The 21,631-nt window shown below is 42.2% G+C and overlaps 1 protein-coding gene and 1 non-coding gene across 2 annotated transcripts in view; one reads left to right on the top strand and one right to left on the bottom strand.

The window, feature by feature from the left end:
- LOC123516079 (importin-9-like) overlaps positions 1-21,545 on the top strand; it is a 47,424-nt gene extending 25,879 nt beyond the window's left edge. Inside the window, exons 13-18 of the mRNA XM_045275132.1 lie at positions 3,348-3,548; positions 4,104-4,292; positions 7,700-7,789; positions 10,047-10,202; positions 11,502-11,645; positions 18,277-21,545. Of these exons, the coding sequence (XP_045131067.1) occupies positions 3,348-3,548; positions 4,104-4,292; positions 7,700-7,789; positions 10,047-10,202; positions 11,502-11,645; positions 18,277-18,426 (930 nt within the window). The 3' untranslated portion in view covers positions 18,427-21,545. The remainder of the gene's footprint in view (positions 1-3,347; positions 3,549-4,103; positions 4,293-7,699; positions 7,790-10,046; positions 10,203-11,501; positions 11,646-18,276) is intronic.
- Positions 18,073-18,145, bottom strand: Trnaa-ugc. The gene has a single exon. It is a non-coding gene; the product is annotated as a tRNA-Ala (tRNA).
- Positions 21,546-21,631: the final 86 nt, after the last annotated feature.

The following is a 21,631-nucleotide window of genomic DNA, read 5'->3' as shown; positions in this document are numbered from 1 at the left end:
CATATCTACACTTATCCAATTTTTCTTTAAAGCTATACACACTCTTTGCTGACACCACTTCCTCACTCAAACTGTTCCAAGTCTCAACACATCTTTGTGGGAAACTATTATTTTTTAACATCTCTCAGACATCTTCCCTTCCTCAGTTTTTTACTATGCGATCTTGTGCTTCAAATGTCATATTCTTCTCTCAGGATCAGTTTCTCATTATCCACTTGATCCATTCTGTTGATCAATTTATAAACTTGTATCAGATCTCCTCTCTCCCTTCTTTGTTCCAGGGTTGGTAGATCCATAGCCTTTAGTCTCTCCTCATATGTCATCCCTTCAAATTCTGGAACCATTCTTGTAGCCATTTTTTGTAGTCTCTTCAACTTCCTTATGTGTTTCTTTTTGTGAGGGGTCCACACTATTCCTGCATATTCCAATCTGGGTCTTATTATAGTACTTATCAATTTCTTCATCATTTCTTTGTCCATGTAGTGAAATGCTACTCCAATATTCATTAGCAAATTATATGTGTGTGTGTGTGTGTGTGTGTGTGTGTGTGTGTGTGTGTGTGTGTGTGTGTGCTAACCCTTCCTCTCACTTGTTTCATTGTGTCCTTGCATTCTCTCCCTACTAAGTCTACAATTTGCATGAGTAATCAATGGGTAATTTGAAGAGGGAGGTATCAAGACATTTGTTCCTTAGTTTTGGCTAACTCTTTATTTTTCTCTTAGGGAATGAGCACTTAGTGGGCCTTTCTTTCTTTCTTTTTTTTTCTTTTTTTTTCCCTCTATCTGTCTCTCTCTCCCTCTCTCCATCCCCCTCCCCCTCCCCCCTCCCTCCCTTGGCTGGCTTCTCTCCTGCATAAAAAAAAGCATTGACAAAAGTGATGTAGCATTCCCATCACAAAAAGACAAAAGATACCAACACTTGCCGTGGTAGTTTGTTGTGGTGCACTTGTTTGTCCCTGGTGACTGTCTGAGTGTGACTTAGTATACTGTCACCAAGATTTTAGAGTTTTTCTGGCTTTGATTCTTCCCAGCACCTTTACAGTTCCATTTTTAGTGTCTGGAGAGTGGAGGGGTCATGTGTGTCAAGTTTGTTTGTGATGTTGGCTTAGAAGTTTTGTGTGAGTGGTGTGTGTGGAGAAGCACTGGGCTGGTGGTGTTAGTAAGTATAGTTTATTGCCATTTTTAAGGAATACTGGCAGATTTACAACCACTAAGTATATCAGGCATGGTGTGTGGAGAAGCACTGGGCTGGTGGTGTGCTCACTCACTTGTCATCAAGTTGGCGTGTGTTGCATGTTGAGTCGTGTGGTAAGACACTCCTGCCCCGTCTTGCTGGAAAATCTCTGCTGTGTCTCTTCAAAGCACTAAATGGTCATTAAGATGTTCAAAATACTCAGTTCTTTAAAAGTTTCCAATACCATGAAAGGGAAAACAACACACCATTGAAATATGAAGGTAACCGTTTTGTGGTGTTGTGTGTGCAGTGCAGTGGTGGTCAAGGTGGCCTGAACCACAGCTGCAATACACTGGCTCGCCCTCCTCCACTCTGTAAGGTGCTTCCATCACTCCTCAGCACAGTGTGACACTTCTTGAGGGGCCAATCCTTGTATTTCTTGGCAGCATTGAGCCTCTTCCTCCACCATCGTTCATTAACCAGTGGCTTTTTGCACACATGGCACTCTTATAGTCTAATGCAAGAGTTAACCATTACTCTCAATCATTCATACTTATCTCTGGCAAACTCTGGAACTCACTGCCTGCTTCTGTATTTCCAACTTTGTATGACTTCACTTCATTTAAGAGGGAAGGTTCAAGACATTTATCCTTCATTTTAGCTAACTCTTTCAGATCTACAACGACACTAGCAACTAAGTGGGCCTTTTTTTTTTTTTTTTTTTTTTTTTTTTTTTTTTTTTTTGCTATGTTCTCCTTGGACAGTTTTTCCCCTCTTACTTAAAAAAAAGAGTCATGTTCCAAAGTGTCCATCACAGTACAAATTGACACATTAGCTAAGTGTTTAGTTCTGTTGCTTTCATCCCTCATCTGCAGCGCCAGGTGTCGGTGTGGCCTCAATATGTTGTGTTGGTAGGTACATTTCTGCTTCCATGCTTTCCTTGTGTCTCCCTGACTGCTTTACAAGGAACCTAACCTGCTTTTCCTGCTACTCCTTAATCACTGGACTGGGTGTTGCATTATCCAAGGCTTCAGTTTTTATTTATTTATTTTTGTTTATTTATTATTTATTGTTTATTTATTTATTTATTTTATCTAGCAAATATCCTCAATACTGTGGCCAGCTTGGTAAAAAGCTAGTGATTGGTTGTGTTGTTGGGTTGAGGTATCCTTGTGTTGTCTGTCCATGAGGTGATTCAACAAAGTAAGGTAGAAACACTGCAAGGTAGGGAAGCACATGAGGGGCAGTTAGCTGTACACCCACTCAGACTGTCACTGGAGGAAGGAAGTGCCGTCCCTACCACTGAGTGAGGAAGGTGTACATTGCTGCCAGACACAGGGTTCACACTGCTTCCATCACTTCACATTAGAGGACAAACTTTAAAGAATGGTGAAGGTCATTACAAAGTCAACACGAAGATTATCCATGCAAGTTTACTCTAATCCTGTCACTCTCACCTTCCTCTCAGCTCCTTTAGTTTTCATTGCTGCCAGACACAGGATTCACACATTACACATTGCTTCACATTACAGGACAAACTTGAAAATATGGTGAACGTCATTACAAAGTCAACACAAAGATTATCCATGCAAGTTTGTTCTAATCCTGTCACTCTCACCTTCCTCTCAGCTCAGTTTTCTCTCTCTTCTACTTACACTTGTCTCTTGATCCCATGTTCCTGTTAGTCTCTCAATGCCTCTGATCACTTCATCTAACCTCTCTTCTTCCCTTCCTCTCACCTCCTAGTTTCCTCCCTCAAGCTACTCCTGTTTCTCCATGCTGTAATTTTGTCAGTCTCTGTGTTTTCTATCTCCTCCTCCAGTATATTCCTGTCATTCCTCTCCCTTTCAGCTCCATTACTTTTCTTCCCTACATTTATTCCTTCTTTTTGTTGTAATCCTCTCTGTCTTTCAATCTCTCTCCAACCATTCTTCTGTTCCCTTTGTTTTGACTCATAATTTGCTCTCCTCCATTTATCCCCTTCAATCTCTCTCCAGCCATTTTTCTGTTCACTTTGTTTCGACTTAGTTTTCCCTCCTCCATTCATTCTTTTCAGTCTTTCTCCAGCCATTCTTCTGTTCTCTTTGTTTCCCCTCATAGTTTTCCTTCCTCCATTCATTTGTGGGTGTGGTGTTGCAGTGGTGTTAGTGTCTCACTGTGCCGTCCCTCCACAGGTGATAGCGTACCGTGATGCCGAGGGACGGTCAGGCCTGGAGTATGTAGTGCAGGTCGCCACACAGCTCCTCTCCCCAGCCACCAGCGAACACACAGCCACTTTTGTTGGTCGACTCATCACCGCCCTCATCAGGCACACCGGCGACCACCTCGGCGACAACCTCGACCTGCTCCTGCGTGCCGTCCTTAGCAAACTGCAGGTCAGTCTTGGCTTGTGTCAGGTCAGGTTGTGAGTGATTCTGTATAATGGGACTCTTGAGTTGCCATGGAGCTGTGTGTGTGTTGTGGACTAGTGCTGTATTGCTGTGAAGTCTGCCTGTGTGGGAGTATTACTGAGCTGATTCATAGAGAGACAGTTGTGATTGGTTGTGGTGTTTAGGAAATGGTGAAGATTGAGGAGAAATTGTGAATAAACTGTGTGTGTAATTCACCTTGGTTGTCTGCTGGTCACCCAGCCAGTCTTCCCCATTACAGAGCAAGCTCAGAGTTCATAGACCGATCTTCGGGTAGGACTGAGACCACATCAACACACAACACACACCGGGAAAGCGAGGCCACAACCCCTCGAGTTACATCCCGTACCTATTTACTGCTAGGTGAACAGGGGCCATACATTAAGAGGCTTGCCCATTTGTGTGTGTGTGTGTGTGTGTGTGTGCGCAACTAATAAGAAAGATGAGTGGATGAGTGCAAAGTGTAAGTGAAGGAGGTTTGGAGTGCCAAAGTTGAGCAGTGAGTGGTTATGTTCCACACAGGGAGCGGAGAGCCTGACAGTGGTGCAGAACCTGGTGTTGGTGTATGCCCAGCTGGTGCACTCACAGCTGGAGGGCGTCCTCACCTTCCTGGCTGGAGTGCCGGGTCCGTCTGGCCAGTCAGCGCTGCATTTCGTCCTGACCCAGTGGTGCTCCAAGCAACATCTCTTCTTTGGTGCCTATGAAGAAAAGGTGAGGACACACTCTTGGGGAATCTTGACGGTGAAAAGTGAGTGATTGCAATTACTGTGTTACATCTGTACTGAGGAAGCTGTGGTGAGAAAGTGAGCCAGACTTTTAGGGATCTTAAGGAGAAGGTAACAAGAGTGTGAAAAGTGACATGATTGCTGTTAGTGTTACATCTTTACTGAGGAAGCTTTGGTGAGGTGAGGCCTGACTTTTAGGGATCTTGGTAGCAATATAACCTCTTTAGTATGCAAATTGACACCCTTGCAGTTAGTGTTATTTATATCTCTACTGAGGAAGCTGTGCAGAAATTAACTTGGACATTTAGGGATCTCAGTGAATTGTAAACTTGAGTGTGAGAAGTTGTATGACCACAGTTGTGTTTTACCTTGACTAAGGAAGTTGTGTAGAGAAGGTGAGGCCAAGTGGTGGAATCTTAGTTGTAAACCAAAGTAAAGTGACTTGATTGCAGTTACAGTGTTGCATCCTTATTTAGAAAGCTTTGTATGGTATGTCGGTGGAAAGGAAGGAAGCTGTGTCTTAAGAGAGGCTCAGGTTAGACTTGTGCTTATAGTGAATGGTAGAATCAATCATTACTTTATCTTGAAGTAGTACAGAAGTGTTAACATCATTACAGTTGTCTTTGATGTCTACCTGGAAAGCTGTGAAAGGATGGAACTTAACTTCTTATCGTTGAAGGCACCACAAAACACACAGCGAGTGAGTGTAGTTTATTAGTTGAATACAGAGTGTGTTGATGCAAGAAGCATGGTGAGGGAAGGTGAGAGTGACAGTTTTCTCCACCAATGCACGCGTCCGACTGCCTCGTTCCATCCTTTCTGGCTCCCTCCTTGCTTTGTTTGGTTGGCCATTCAGCAACACTTCTGATGCAGGTTTACTCCGCAAGGGGCCGCCGTTGTACAATGGAACCATGCATGCTTTGGGATCTGAGGGATCTCCAAGCGCATAGATTTGAATCCTGTCCACGGTCCGAGTGTAGGTTAGGCTTCCTCACTCGGGGCAACGATTTCCTAGCGTGTGGACTTTGAGATAGGAGGTACTATAAAAAGTATTCCCTTTAGCCCAGAAATTCCCGTGAAAAGCCCACATGGTATAAAAAAAAGGAAAAAAAAAAAAAGGTGCTTCACACGTCACTAATGATTGTGCTGAATGTTAAAGTTAATCATTGCCACATTTCAAACTAAATGGGAAAGCGACATTATTGCAATAATCACTAGTTTTTATCTGCAAAGCTTTGAAAAGTTGAGGCAAAACTTTTAATTGTGTGAGTAATTTGAAATGATATAGAAGAGGGACATCATTGCAGAGAGCAGCTGTTCATACCAAGGAAGCTGAGAGGAAACAGTGACACTAAATTTATGATGATGGTGTTAACCCCTTCAATACTGAGATGCACTTTTACCTTGATTTTTGGGTATGATTAGACAATTTTATTTATATTAGGAAGCATCTATGGAGGTCAGATTAATGGCCAGTCTTCACTATTGTAATCCCCACCTGTGTTTCTGGAGCTGTATAGAATCGCCAAATAGTAAACGGAATGAATACAAAAACACGTCATGGTACTGAAGGGGTTAAATAAATCACCACCCGATCTTTAATCCCTACAATGTTATGACACGTTTCCATATTCATTCTGGTCACTATTTGATTTTATACAGCTTCAGAAACTCACGTGGGGATTAAAATTGTGAAGACCCTGGCCATTAATCTTTCGACCTCCATAGACCCTTCCTAACGTCAGTAAAATTGTCTAAGCTCACTCAAAACTCATGGTAAAAATGCATCCCAGCACTGTAGGAGTTAAGTAAAATAGAAAAGTTATGCAGTTGTGGTTGCAGTGTTATAACTATCTGTGTAGGAAGCTGTAAAGAAAGGCTGAGGCTAAACTTGTAACTATGATGAAAGGTAACATTAATTAGTAGTGCACCTTCAAGTTTAAGTGATATAGAAAAGTTACAGCATTGTGGTTGCAGTATAACTATCTATCTGTGTAGGAAGCTGTTGAAAAAGGCTGAGGCTGAACTTGTAACTGTGATGAAGGGCAACATTAATTAGTATTGTACCTTCAAGTACCAGTGATATAGAAACATTACAGCATTATGGTTGCTGTGTTATAAATGTCTGTAGGAAGCTGTGAAGAAAGGCTGAGGCTGAACTTGTAACTATGGTGAAGGGTAACATTAATTAGTATTGCACCTTCAAGTTTAAGTGATATAGAAACGGTATGCAATTGTTGTGGTCATGTGGCTCTTGTTTTCTGGGTCCAATTCTGTTAACCGATCTGTCTTAGATTATATTAATTTATATTGCACATGTTTTCTGTCTTTTTTTCTGAGATAAGTTAATAACAACGCCTTTTCAGCGACTAGTAGTACAGTTTCAGTGCATTTTAAGTGTTTCATATTTGTAATCCTCTTCTCAGATGTGCTAGTAATAGTAACATCACCACCTCACTTGCCAGTCTACAGGTACACTGCCCCTCCATTCTGCTCTTCACTCTCTCTTATCTTTGTCATTTTTTCTTCCATCTTGCTTTACATTTACTTATTTACTTCTTTTAATGCAGGAGAGAAGCCAGCCAAGGGTAACAATGTGAAAAAAAGGCCCACTTGAGTGCTGGTTACCTCAATATATCTTTCTTTTTACCATAACCTATATATTCTTTTTCCATCACTACTGTTAACATTTCTTTCACCTTTTCCACTGTCTCATTATCTGTTCCCTGTGTCCTGGTATTACATTTCCTTGGCCATCAGCTCCACCTTTACCTGAGACACTTTCCTACAGCCATAACACATCTCTCACACTCTCCACTTGCTTCATCTCCTCCCATCATTCCCTCTTCCCCCCTTTCTCTCCTTTCTTCCTTGCCTTCACCTCTCACCTCCTCCCCTGCTCCCATCCTTGCCTTCACCTCTCCACTTAACACAATCCCTGTCTCTTAACTTCTCTTTCTAACACACTAACTGCTTAACGTAACCATGCCATTTAAGACAGTTCGCTCTACACTATTCTGTAACACATTCTTCACTGCCTCTCCCTCTTCCTCTCTGTCACTGCTTAGCATAATCCCTTTCTCTTAATTCCCCTTCCTAGCTAGCTAATCCACCTTACTTTACCTTACCTAACCAAACATAACTTGACCTTACGTAACCCAACATGTCTCTCACTTCCCACTCACTTTTCCTGCTCCTCTCTTGTTTCCCACACTACCCACTCATATTTCTTGTTTCTCTCACTTCCCACTCATCTTTCCCTTGTTTGTCACAGTTCCCACTCATATTTCTGTTGTTTCTCACACTTCCCACTCATCTTTCCCTTGTTTCTCACACTTCCCACTCATATTTCCCTGCTGCTCTCATGTTTCCCTTCCCTGTGTGTGTTTGCAGGTGAGTGCTGTGGCGCTGGCTAAGCTGCTGGAGCATGGAGTGACAGCAAATGACACAAGGCTGCAGGGAATCATTGTGCAGGGAGACCAGGTGAGTGTGTGTGTGTATTTACCTAGTTGTAGTTTTACAGGGCCTGGGCTTTATGCTCGTGTGGCCCCGTCTCCATATCTACACTTATCTAATTTTCCTTTAAAACTATGCACACTTGTTGCTGACACCACTTCCTCACTCAACTGTTCCAAGTCTCAACACATCTTTGCAGGAAACTATATTTTTTAACATCTCTCAGACATCTTCCCTTTCTCAGCTTATTACTATGCGATCTTGTGCTTTGAATATCATATTCTCTCAGGATCAGCTTCTCATTATCCACTTGGTCCATTCCATTATCAATTTATAAACTTGTATCAGATCCCCTCTCTCCCTTCTCTGTTCCAGGGTTGGTAGATCCGTAGCCTTTAGTCTCTCCTCATATGTCATCCCTTCAAATTCTGGAACCATTCTTGTAGCCATTTTTTGTAGTCACTCCAACTTCCTTGTGTTTCTTTTTATGAGGGGTCCACACTACTCCTGCATATTCCAATCTGGGTCTTATTATAGTACTTATCAATTTCTTCATCATTTCTTTGTCCATGTAGTGAAATGCTACTTCAAAATTCCTTAGCAAATTATATGTCTCTGAAAATTCTATCAATATGGCTCACTGGTTGATTGTTTTCTTCCATCGTCACTCCTAAGTCCTTTTCCTTTTTTACTTTCTCCAGTTCTACTCCATCTCCCGTCTTATAGATTCCCACAGGTCGTCTTTCACTCTTTCCCATTTCCATGACATGGCTTTTGTTCACATTGAATTACATTTCCCACTTTTTACTCCATTCTCAGATATTATTTAAGTCTTCCTGCAGTATTTCACAATCCTCCTTTTACTCTATAACTCTGCACAGTTTCGTATCATCCGCAAACAAATTTATGTAGCTGTTCACTCCTTCTGGCATGTCGTTAATATAAATGAGGAAAAGTATTGGCGCTAATACTGACCCCTGTGGCACTCCGCTTTCTACTGCTCTCCACTTGGACTTCATATCTTTAACTACCGTATGTGTGTGTTTGGAGAGGCAGAGCAGGTAGATTAATATAGTTTTGGTCTCTCTCTCTCTCTCTCTCTCTCTCTCTCTCTCTCTCTCTCTCTCTCTCTCTCTCTCTCTCTCTCTCTCTCTCTCTCTCTCTCTCTCTCTCTCTCTCTCTCTCTCTCTCTCTCTCTCTATGATCAAGACCATGTCCATAATTTCTTTCTTAATCTCTGTTGCTTTTCTCTTCTTGTGTCTGTGACCTGTTCTTTCCTCCTTCATCTGGTTCACTATTCAACCTTATACTCTTTGTCCAAGCCTCAGAGTATTCACATGAAAGGAATCCAGCCACACACTGAATACTAGCAGTGTTTGTAGTAGTCAAGTGTTGGCTTAGTGATTCAAACCTCCTATACTGTCAGTCTTCTTGATCCTTTTCTCCTGTATATTTTTCATTATAGGGAAATATTGTGGAAATATTGTGGTAGTCTTTGAAAGGTCTGTTTTTTCTCTCTGCATAGTCACACATCACTTTTGTAATGCATTCTTTCTATACAGTCAGTCTTCTTATCTTATAACTTGATCATTTTCTCGTGTAAGATTCTCGTAATAGGGAACTACCAGAGAAATATTGTAGGCTTTGGAAACTCTTTATTTTCTCTCAGCATCCTCACACATCACTCTTCTGTAATGCATTCTTTCTATACAGTCAGTCTTCTTATAACTTGATAATTTTCTCCTGTATATTTTTTAAAATAGGGAAATACCAGAGGAATATTACATTACTCTGAAAACTCTTTATTTTCTTATGCACTCTTACACAAGTCACTGTTTTGTAATGTGTTCTTTGTATCAATGGAGATAAAGTGTTTCCCTTCCTTTCACTCTAATCCATTCTTTCTTCATCATGGCCATTTACACAAGGGAAACCCCCCCTCTCACTCTCTCCCTCCCTCCATTATCCAGCCCAGCCCAGCCCTCTGCCCTCTCACTCTCTCCCTCCCTCCATTATCCAGCCCAGCCCAGCCCTCCGCCCTCTCACTCTCTCCTTCCCTCCATCATCCAGCCAGCCAGCCCAGCCCAGCCCAGCCCTCCACCCTCTCACACTCCCCCTCCCTCCATCATCCAGCCCAGCCCAGGCCAGCCCTCCACCCTCTCACTCCCTCCATCATCCAGCCAGCCCTCCACCCTCTCACTCTCTCCCTCCCTCCATCATCCAGCCAGCCAGCTAGCCCAGCCCAACCCTCCACCCTCTCACTCTCTCTCTCTCTTTGTGACAGGTGTTCTCCCCCGAGGCACGCATGAGGACCCGTTCCCAGCGCGTTGCCCATGCAGAGCAGTGGACGCAGGTTCCTGTCTTGATCAAAATTTTCAAACTTCTCATCAATGAACTCGCCAATGCCATCGACGCAAACATGGCCAAGGATGAGGAGGAGGTGGGTGGTGGTGGTGGTGATGGTTGTGGTCAGGGATGAGGAAGAGGTGGGAGGTGGTGGTGGTGGTGGTGGTCAAGGACGAGGTGGTGGGTGGTGGTGGTGGTGGTGGTGGTGGTGGTGGTGTGGGAATAAAGTTAAGTTATTTATGAATTAAAAGTGTATAGTTTTTCATAAGGCAGAAGTAAGATTTTGTCCTTTGCTCTGATGACTGCACACTTTGCATGTCCAAACAAAGGCACCTGTGTGTGTGTGTGTGTTTACCTAATTGTATTTACCTAGTTGTAGTTTTACAGGGCCTGGGCTTTATGATTGTGTGGCCCCGTCTCCATATCTACACTTATCCAATTTTTCTTAAAAACTATGCACACTCATTGCTGACACCATTTCCTCACTCAAACTGTTCCAAGTCTCAACACATCTTTGCGGGAAAAGACATCTTCCCTTCCTCAGTTTCTTACTATGTGATCTTGTGCTTCTAATGTCATATTCTTCTCTCAGGATTAGTTTCTCATTATTCACTTGATCCATTCCGTTAATCAATTTATAAACTTGTATCAGATCCCCTCTCTCTCTCCTCTGTTCCAGGGTTGGCAGATCCATAGCTTTTAGTCTCCTCATATGTCATCCCTTCAAATTCTGGAACCATTCTTGTAGCCATTTTTTGTAGTCTCTCCAATTTCTTTGTTTCTTTTTATGGGGGTCCACACAACTCCTGCATATTCCAATCTGGGTCTTATTATAATACTTATCAATTTCTTCATCATTTCTTTGTCCATGTAGTGAAATGCTAATCCAATATTCCTTAGCAAATTATATGTTTCTCTAAAAATCCTATCAATATGGCTTACTGGTTGATTGTTTTCTTCCATCATCACTCCTAAGTCCTTTTCCTTTTTTTAGTTCTACTCCATCTCCCATCTTATAGATTCCCACAGGTCTGGTTGGTCTGGGCTGCTCTGTGTGGGATTGCCAGCTTGGTGTATAGTGGTAATAGTAGAGTAGTGGAAGTAGTTGTAACAATCAGAATAAAGATATAGATTATTTTATTTAGATTTTCCCTGCCAGTAGAGAGAAACTATCAGGAATTGTAACTTTTTTCTTTTTGCTGGCACCTCAGTGGGCTGTTTTTCTTCCTTTGTTTCTTGAGTTTTATATATTTATTTATTTTTTTTTTTAATTTTATTTATTTATTTATTATTTATTTTTTATTTTTTTATTATTCTATTTTATTTTATTTAATTTTTTGCCTGTCATACTTTGAGGAAAGAAACATTGACAACATTTTCCTGTGCCTTCCAGGAGAGTGAGGACGAGTGTTGGGAGGACGAGGATGAGGACGGACACGCCAATGGTGATGGGACGCTTGCCTCTATGTTTGCTCCGTGCAGCGCCTTCCCTGGCTATGACGCAGACACTGTGGACGACGAGGAAGACCCTGATGCTGTGAGTGGTGGGCCTTGCTGGAGGGATGGGAGAGGGTAGGGGGGTGCAGGTGTAATGCTAATCAGGTGTTTCTGTGGTGGTATGTTTGAAGTCAGCATTCTAACATTGAACAGGAGTGTCTGTGTGTTTGTCTGCTGCTGGAGATTGCCTGTCCAACCCCGCCTTAAATGGGAAAATGCGGACTTTAAATGAAAATGATGATGATGGAGGGAGTGTGGCAAGTGTGATAATGACCATTTACTGTTTCTGAGTAGTTGTTATTGTTGTCTGCGTTGGATAGGGAGGGATGATAAGGGCACTGATATGCTGTTTCTTTGTGGTGACAACAGTGACAGCTGTCAGTCTTGTCTCTCTCCTCTGCTCTGGTCTCTTCTCTTCTCCATCTCTTTCCTCTCCTCTCTTCTCTTCTGCAATTCCATACAGACCTTGATGTTCCTTATTACTCTGAAACGTTTTGCATCATGTGGGTCTGTCTGTTTGTCTGTGTGTATTTACCTATAGTCCGTTCATCCAAAGAATCCAGGCCGAAACTGCTAGTTCGGTTGGCAGCCCTGCCCACCCCCGCCGTCAATAAACCATCCCGACACTTAAATTTTCTTCAAGTACATTTATTTTTCTTCACTTAACTCAATAGATATACAAGTTTATAGTTTGAAGAAAAATAAATGTACTTGAAGAAAATTTAAGTGTTGGGAAGGTTTAGTTGCGGCGGGGGTGATCAGGCCTGCCAACCGAACTAGCAGTTTCGCCCTGGATTCTTTGGATGAACGGACTGTAGTTGTATATTACAGGGTGTGTGTATTTACCTAGTTGTAGTTTTACAGGGCCTGGGCTTTATGCTGGTGTGGCCCCGTCTCCATATCTACACTTATCCAATTTTTCTTTAGAACTATGCGCACTCGTTGCTGACACCACTTCTTCACTCAAACTGTTCCAAGTCTCAACACATCTTTGTGGGAAATATAATTTTTAACATCTCTCAGACATCTTCCCTTTCTCAGCTTTTTTCTATTTTATTGTGTGTGTGTGTATATATTTATTTACCTAGTTGTATTGTACAGGGTTCGAGCAGGGCTCATAGTGTCCTGTCTCCATATCTCCATTTATCTAGTTTTTCTTTAAAGTTATGCACACTATGTGCTGGAACAATTCCATTATCCAATGCATTCCATTTTTCCACCATTCTGTGTGGAAAACTGTATTTTCCAATATCCTTCACACACTGCCTTATCCTGATCTTCTTTTCATGTCCTCTTGTCCTTCCATCTTCTTTCGTCAACAGCATCAGGTCTTCTTTGTCTATCTTTTCAATATCATTAACTATCTTATACATTGTTATTAAGTCCCCATTCTTTTCTATCCTGTAATATTGGCATTCCCATTTCCTTCAGTTGTTCTTCATATGAGGTCCTTTAATTCCGGCACCATCTTTGTAACAATCTTTTGTATCCTTTCCAATTTTCTTATATCCTTTTTAGAGCTCGGAGACCATACCACTGCTGCATATTCCAGCCTTGGGTGTATCATGCTTGTGATGATTTTTTTCATCACATCTTTACCCATGTAATAAAATGCCACTCTAATTTATATTAATCAACATCTTATATGATAGTCCAAATATCTTGCTTATGTGTTTATCAGGGCTCAGATTTTTTTGTATAATAACTCCAAGATCATTTTCCTCTTTAGTCTTCATTATTTGCTCCTCTCCCATCAAATAGTTCCATATTGGTCTTCTCTTACTCTTTCCTAGTTCCATTATGTGGCATTTCTTGGCATTAAACTCCAATTTCCACTTCTTGCTCCATTCATAGATCTTGTTTAAATCTTCCTGCAACAGCTGACAGTCCTCTCTGGTTTTGATAACTCTTAGCAACTTTGCATCATCAGCGAACAAATTTATATAACTGTTTATCCCAATGTGAATGTCGTTTGCATAAACTTGAAACATAATGGAGGCTAACACTGACCCCTGTGGCACTCCGCTAGTTACTTTATCCCAAGATGAGTTTGTATCTTTAATCACAGTTCTCATTTCCCTATCCTTCAAATAATCTCTTGTCCATTCGAGCAAGGTTGCACGCAGTCCTCCTATGTACTCTAGTTTCCAAAGAAGTCTTCTGTGCGGGACTTTATCAAAAGCCTTTTTGATGTCCAGGTATACTGTGTCTACCCATCCATCTCTGTTTTCAAGTCCTGCAATAACTCTCAAATAGAAACTTAACAAGTTTAATACACGTGTGTGTGTGTGTGTGTGTGTGTGTATTTACCTAGTTGTAGTTTTACAGGGCCTGGGCTTTATGCTCGTGTGGCCCTGTCTCCATATCTACACTTATCCAATCTTACTTTAAAAGTATGCACACTCGTTGCAGACAATATTTCTTCATTTAAACTGTTCCACGTCTCAATACATCTTTGCGGGAAACTATATTTTTTTAACATCTCAGACATCTTCCTTTTCTCAGCTTTTTACTGTGCGATCTTGTGCTTCGAATGTCATATTCTTCTTTCAGGATGAGTTTCTCATTATCCACTTGGTCCATTCCGTTGATCAAATTTATAAACTTGTATCAGATCTCCTCTCTTCCTTCTTTGTTCCAGGGTTGGTAGATCCATAGCCTTTAGTCTCTTTAGTGTGTGTGTGTGTGTGTGTGTGTGTGTGTGTGTGTGTGTGTGTGTGTGTGTGTGTGTATACCTAGTTGTAGTTTTACAGGGCCTGGGCTTTATGCTCATGTGGCCCCGTCTCCATATCTACACTTATTCAATTTCTTTTTAAAACTATGCACACTTGTTGCTGACATCACTTCCTCACTCAAACTGTTCCAAGTCTCAACACATCTTTGCGGGAAACTATATTTTTTAACATCTCTCAGACATCTTTCCTTCCTCAGTTTCTTACTATGCGATCTTGTGCTTCTAATGTCATATTCTTCTCTCAGGATTAGTTTCTCATTATCCACTTGATCAATTTCCATCAATCAATTTATAAACTTGTATCAGATCCCCCTCTCTCTCTTCTCTGTTCCAGGGTTGGTAGATCCATAGCTTTTAGTCTCTCCTCATATGTCATCCCTTTAACCCCTTCGCGCCGGATGTTAAAAAAGCCCGCCTGTATGATATACGGGTGGTAGTGCCGCGCGCCCGAGCGCGGAAAACTCATGCAAGCTTGTCATACTTATCGTCTTTGCATTATGATGCTATTTTTTAGTCACTATATCGCCTTCGAAGAGGAAAGTGGATGCTTCTCTCTTCAGAGAAAAAGAGAGAGAGAGAGAGTGACATTTGCTAATATTTTAGACACAAGCGGGATGCATGTAGCTTATCTTTCGAGAGGAAGAGGGGGAGGGAGAGAGAGAGAGAGAGATTAGAAAATTTGTTGTTTTTGTATGTGTGTGTGTGTGTGTGTGTGTTTTCACGAATGTTACAAGGCGGGACGCATGTAACTTATCTTCGAGAGGGAGAGGGAAGGGAGATGGGGAGGAGGAATGGAGAGAGAGAGAGAGAGAGAGAGAGAGAGAGAGAGAGAGAGAGAGAGAGAGAGAGAGAAAGAGAGATGGGAACAGTCTATGCCATTGGGTAATTTTAGACACAAGGCCCACATGTAGCTTATCTTTAGTGATTGGTGGAGACAAGGATGATAGGAGGAGCACTAGGATTTCAAGGACAGCATACGGCATGTATAGTTGGTATCCAACACACTACACGGGACAACTGAACTGAAGAAAGCTCAGAAAAGAAATATGACGCCTACGTAGGCGTCACCGTATATGCTACTGGGGTTTCATGACGCCTACATAGGCGTGACCGTATTGAAGGGGTTAAATTCTGGAACCAGTCTTGTAGCCTCTCCAATTTCTTTGTGTGTTTCTTTTTATGGGGGGTCCACACCACTGCTGCATATTCCAATCTGGGTGTTATTTTAGTGCTTATCAATTTCTTCATCATTTCTTTATCCATATAGTGAAATGCTAATCCAATATTCCTTAGCAAATTATACGTCTCTGAAAATTCTATCAATATGGCTTACCGGTTGATTGATTTCTTCCATCGTCACTCCCAAGTCCTTTTCCTTTTTTACTTTTTCTAGTTTTACTCCATCTCCCATCTTATAGATTCCCACTGGTCGTCTTTCACTCTTTCCCATTTCCATGACATGGCCTTTGTCCACATTGAATTCCATCTCCCATTTTTTACTCCATTTCCAGATCTTGTTTAAGTCTTCCTGCAATATTTCACAATCCTCTATTTGTTTTATGACTCTACACAGTTTCGCATCGTCCGCAAACAGATTTATGTAGCTGTTCACTCCCTCTGGCATGTCGTTTATATGTACGAGAAAAAGTATTGTCGCCAATACTTACCCCTGTGGCACTCCGCTGTCTACTGTTCTCCACTTGGACTTCATATCTTTAACTACCGTCCTTATTTCTCTCCCCCTCAAGTAATTTTCCATCCATCTCAATGTGCTTCCTTTTAAGCCACCCTTCTCCTCTAACTTTCATAGTAATCTTTCATGTGGCACTTTATCAAATGCCTTTTTTAAATATAAATAAATACAGTCAACCCATCCCTCTCTCTCTTGTACTATATCAACCATTCTAGAGTAGAAACTCAATAAATGTTACACACGACTCACCTCAACCAAATTGGCCATTTGATAATAATTTGTTGTCTTCAAGAAACTCAATCCATTGTTTCTTTATTATTCTTTCACACATCTTGCATATTACACTAGTTAGTGATGCCAGTCTGTAATTTAAAGGTTCTTCCTTCCTTCCGCTCTTATATATGGGAACCACCTCAGCTCTTTTCCATTCTACTGGTACTGTTCCATTTTCTATTGAACATTTTATGATGTATATAGGACTTGCTAGTTCTTCTCTACATTCTTTTAATATTCTGCCTGAGACTTCATCCGGTTCCATTGCCTTCTCTTCATCCAGTTCCTTCATTAACTCTTTTATTTCAAGCTTGGTTACTTTAATCTTTTTCATATGGACAATCTCTCTATTACCCTGTGGTCTTTCAAATTTGGATTCCTTAGTAAAGACCTCATGAAATTTACTATTTAACAGTTCTGCCATACTTTTTGGGTCTTCCACCATCTCGTTCTCTCCTTTTAACCTTTCTATTGTTTCTTTTGCCTTATTTTTCCATTTATGAATCTGTATTACAGTTTTGGTTGTTCCTTACATTTTTCGACAATGTCCTTTTCATAGTTCCTTCTTCCTTTCTCACCTTAGCATATTCTTTTCTTGCTGTTTTGAAGTTTTATTTTCTGGATTTCTATTTCTCCTCCACCTTTTCCATGGTCCATCTCTTTTCTCCTTTGCCCTAGCACATCTTGCATTAAACAAATCTTTCTTTCCTTCTTTAGGTCTATATTTTGGGACATATTCCCGGACTCCTGTTTTGCATATTTCCAAAAATAAGTTATATTTGTCTTGCATTGTCTCTGAGTTTTCCATCTCCTCCCAGTCTACGTTTTTAAAATAGTTCTTGAGATTCTCAATATCAGCCTTTCTGTAATTTAATCGGTCTCCTTTGTATGAATCGTCTCTATCTTCCTTTCCCTCTTCTATATCCATTTCTAATATTACATGGTCACTCTTTCCCAATGGGCACTCATGTCTTATATCATCGTTCATTTGTATACCACTTGTAAAAAAAAAAAACTAGGTCCAATCTCGCCGGCTCATCGTTTCCTCTGAATCTTGTGTTTTCCTTTACTCTTTGGTCCATCATATTGTCTATCATTAGGTTCAGGAATCTATCTCCCCAGACTTCTTCCCCCATACCACTTTCATAATTTTCCCAGTCCACCTCCTTACAGTTGAAATCTCCTACTATTATCACTTTTCTCCTTTCTTTAATGATTCTCATAAGACTCCTTATTGTGTCATTTATCATGCCTTTATATTCATGATTGGTCCATGAATTTGTTTTTGGTGGCACATATGTTCCAATGATTGTTAATTTCTTTTTATTAATATGTATCTTAACATACAGTACTGCTTTTCCTTCCCCACATACCACTTGGTTTATCACTATCTCCTTCCTTAACATCATCATGACTCCTCCTCCTCTTTTACCTACTCTGTCTCTCCTCCATATATTACACCTTTTATCTATGTCTATTTTTATTGCCTCATTGTGTGTGTGTGTGTGTGTGTGTGTGTGTGTGTGTGTGTGTGTGTGTGTGTGTGTGTGTGTGTAATTCACCTCAGTTGCCTGCTGGTCACCCAGCCAGTCTTCCCCATTACGGACTGAGCTCAGAGCTCATAGACCGATCTTCGGGTAGGACTGAGACCACAACACACTCCAAACACCGGGAAAGCCTGGCCGCAACCCCTCGAGTTACATCCCATACCTATTTACTGCTAGGTGAACACACTCCACTACACATTAATAGCCGCGCCCATTTGCCTCGCCGCGCCGGGACTCGAACCCGGACCCTCTTGATTGCAAGTCGAGCGTGCTAACCACTACATTACGCGGTGTGTGTGTGTGTGTGTGTGTGTGTGTGTGTGTGAGTGAGTGAGTGAGTGAGTGAGTGAGTGAGTGAGTGAGAGTGAGTGAGTAATGTTATCTTGTGATAGTGACTAATGTTATTGACATTTCTGGTCTGCAGGTGAATGACCCCCTGTACAGCCTTGACCTGCAGCAGTACCTCACTAACTTCATCACCACCTTCGCCCAGCACCCTGCCTTCCCCGCCTGCGTGCCTCACCTCAACCCACATGAGCAGGAGGTTCTGCAGGGCATCGGTGTCCAGTGCTGAGGTGCCGAGTGAGACTGGGGCGCCGCTGGGCTGCAGCGAGTGTTGGTGTCCTGTTCTGTTGTGGTAGTGATGGACGGATGGGAGGCAAGAGATTGAGACAGTGGGTGAAGTGCCTGGGACCATGTTTTGAAATACTTGTGGCTGCACCTCTGCTACTTCCAAGGGCTCTGGCTGAAGTTGCACAGGTTTTCAAGGCTGTTTTTTTTATTCTGATGAAGTAAACATTCTACATTATTAATGGAAGAAACCTTGAGAACAAGGCTGATCAACTGTGCGTCCCTTGAAAGTTGCCACAGTGAGAGCAAAGTGTTTCAGAATAATGGTCTTGGTTGGGTGGGGACATTTGACACATGGAGAGCCCAGGGAGTGATGCACCCACTGCCACTACAGTGGGTGGTGGTGCCAGGCCAGTCACAAGGGCATTAAGGCATTAGGCAGTGGCTGGTGGTTGGTGGCTGTGCTGCTGCTAGGCTGATCCCATCAATGCATGTAATGTATCAACGCCTCAGATGAACTCAAGATGCTCGGTGAGATGTGCAGAGCAAAATGTTCTCGAACACTGCCCACACCACCATTACTTGCTTAAGGCTTCACTTGAAGTTAAAACAAAATTTAACAAAATTTCTTGAATATTAACAAGAGAAACTCTTGAATGCCCAGCCAGTCATCTCATGACCTTTGGAAATAGTGGTGGTGAGCGAGCAGTGTTTTTAATCGTGGATTAGAGAGCTGAGGGACAGGAGCTGGCCACCACCTGCTGCCCTGCCACCACATGATAGGCAGCTGGAGGTGGCACACCTGGCACTGGCACTCCACCACAGGCAAGGGAGAGGAGAGACATTCCTGCCACTGCTGCTGGTCTGCACTGAGGGGCGCTCTGTTGGTCTGTCACGGCAACCTGCCATTCTGGGATCTGGCGGAGAGGTTTTGCTCATAAGGCATAGGATGAAGTGCAAAGCATTTCTTATACGCTGAAAACTGTGATGATAACCAATAATAAGGGCTTGAGGATAACTTTTAAGATATTTATTTGTACTTGCATGGACTGAGGCCACGACAGACAAACAGACAGACAGACGTGGGGTGAGCCTTCCAAGCATGTACCAGGCCAGGGGTTGTGTGGATGTGTGGAGCTGCAGCCAACACACAGAGGGTGAGGGTGAAGGTGAGGGTGGAGGGGATGGAGGCAAAGTCCTGTGGTGCTGCAGTGGCTTCATCAATGCAACTCTTAGTTAAGTGTAAGCATTGGTCACCTCCACAGCCGCTGATGTTGGTCTGTGTCAAATTTAGCAAGAGTAGCTGATGCTTCTGGTAGCTTTCATAATGAACAAAAGACAGTCTTTACTCCTTATCTCTGTAGTGAGTCACACACTGGTGGTATCAAGTGGAGTCCTGAGTCCTGGCCTGCCCAACAAGTGTCTGCAACCTCTGAGATAATTTTTCCAAACCTTGAGCATTTACACGAGACAAAACATTTCAATAGCATCTACTTGTGCTGTGTCAGTCACGGTCATGATATCTATTAACGTCCGCACGGCGAGTTGTTCCAAGGGTGAGGGAGAAAGTAGCTCTGTTGTGAGGGTGTGGTGTTGGTCTTAGGGAAATGGGAAGAGCTTGAGCTGGACTTTGGAGATGAAGAGGAGCTGTTCAGAGCTCTTCTCCAATTCACCAAAGATAAAGCACTTGTCACAGCATATTGTTGTGGAGTGGAGTGGAGTGTACACTGGTCCCATCTTGGTGGAGGAGAGAGATACATTTCATCCTCAAGATGTTACATCAGTGTGGGCTTGAAGGAATCATCCATACTGCCTGCTGTGTGCCCTCCATTCTGGGCCAGCTGGAGGCCCACAAATGGCACCTTCACAGTTCACAAACTTCAGGCATGTCCACACTATCAGACGTGTCTGCTTGGGCAAACAAGTGATACCAGTTCTGGATCTATTATACACAAGCCCGGAAGCCGAGTCACAGGCATGAAGGCGACATCAAAAGTGAGAAAATGGCAAATAAACATGAAGAGGCAGCTGCCTATGAGTGAGCTTGCATAAAACACGAGAAACTGCCTGGACTGGTAAGTGGAGCGTTTAGTCTTATAACTCAGGGTTCTTAAGAAGAAGGTTGAGAACCCCTGCTGTAAGTCTTTTGCTTGATGAACAAGTAGAGATTGTGGGCTATGCTACATCTTGTAAACCTGTTTGTTACCAGATCCTTGCCTGAATTGTTTCCACTTTTGACGTCATCATCCCTCATTCTCACTACCCATTATGATCTGGTATCAGTGTTTGCCTGTGTGGGCATGATGGCCAATAGTGTGGATGCACCTTTAGGGGATGAGGTGAACATGCACCATTAAAAACTACACCTTGAGTTTGTGTAGACAGTCATATGCATACACAGCACAGCATCACTTCAGTGCTATCTATTTTGGGCCAGCAAGAGGCTCAGACAACATCACACAGCATGTAACAGTTCACACATTAAGGTGAGGTGAGGCAGATATGCAGCATTACCAACTAACTGTATGCAGTTAGTTGGTTATGAATGTGCAGGAGTGCCTGGCTGCATATCTCAGCTATTATACAATAATCATCAATATTGTCATCAGGGACTTGCAGGAACCCTTGCAACTCTGCTACTTCAGGGAGATGTGTGTGTGTGTGTGTGTGTGTGTGTGTGTGTGGCCTCCTTATACATGCCATGCATCCCTGAGCTTGCAGGGATCTCCATGCACCTCCATCTTCCTCTTCCTGTAATTCTATGCTTTAAAGTGACGATGGTGTCCTAGTGTGGCGTGCTTACATGTATAATATTAATAACAGTTTTAATAATAATGGTAATAATTATAATAATGGGGATATTTAGTATTTTCATAATGGTTATTTTTTGAGGAGCCAGACGAGCAACCGGTGAAGAGAGCCGTGCTCCCGGAGAGGATTTATACGACTTTTGTTAATGTGACAGACAGACTCACTCCTACTACAGAGGTATAGTAATTATGTGACCTATTTTTATATTGCTTGTTAACTCTGAAAAGTGTCTATGGTTCAAGTATAAGCTTGTAACACTGGAGAGGATTCTTCCTTTGTATGGCCACTTTATAAATATACATGTAAAGAGTCTCCTTGCTTTGTGTATTGACCACTGAAGAGACAACCTCAATGTTCTGTGACTGTGCACTGTAAAAGAATGACATGTATTAACACTG

Source organism: Portunus trituberculatus, chromosome 5, assembly GCF_017591435.1.
Source record: "Portunus trituberculatus isolate SZX2019 chromosome 5, ASM1759143v1, whole genome shotgun sequence".
NCBI lineage: Eukaryota > Metazoa > Arthropoda > Malacostraca > Decapoda > Portunidae > Portunus > Portunus trituberculatus.
The sequence above is the reverse complement of the archived record's forward strand: the minus strand, read 5'-3'. Positions and strand labels throughout refer to the sequence as shown.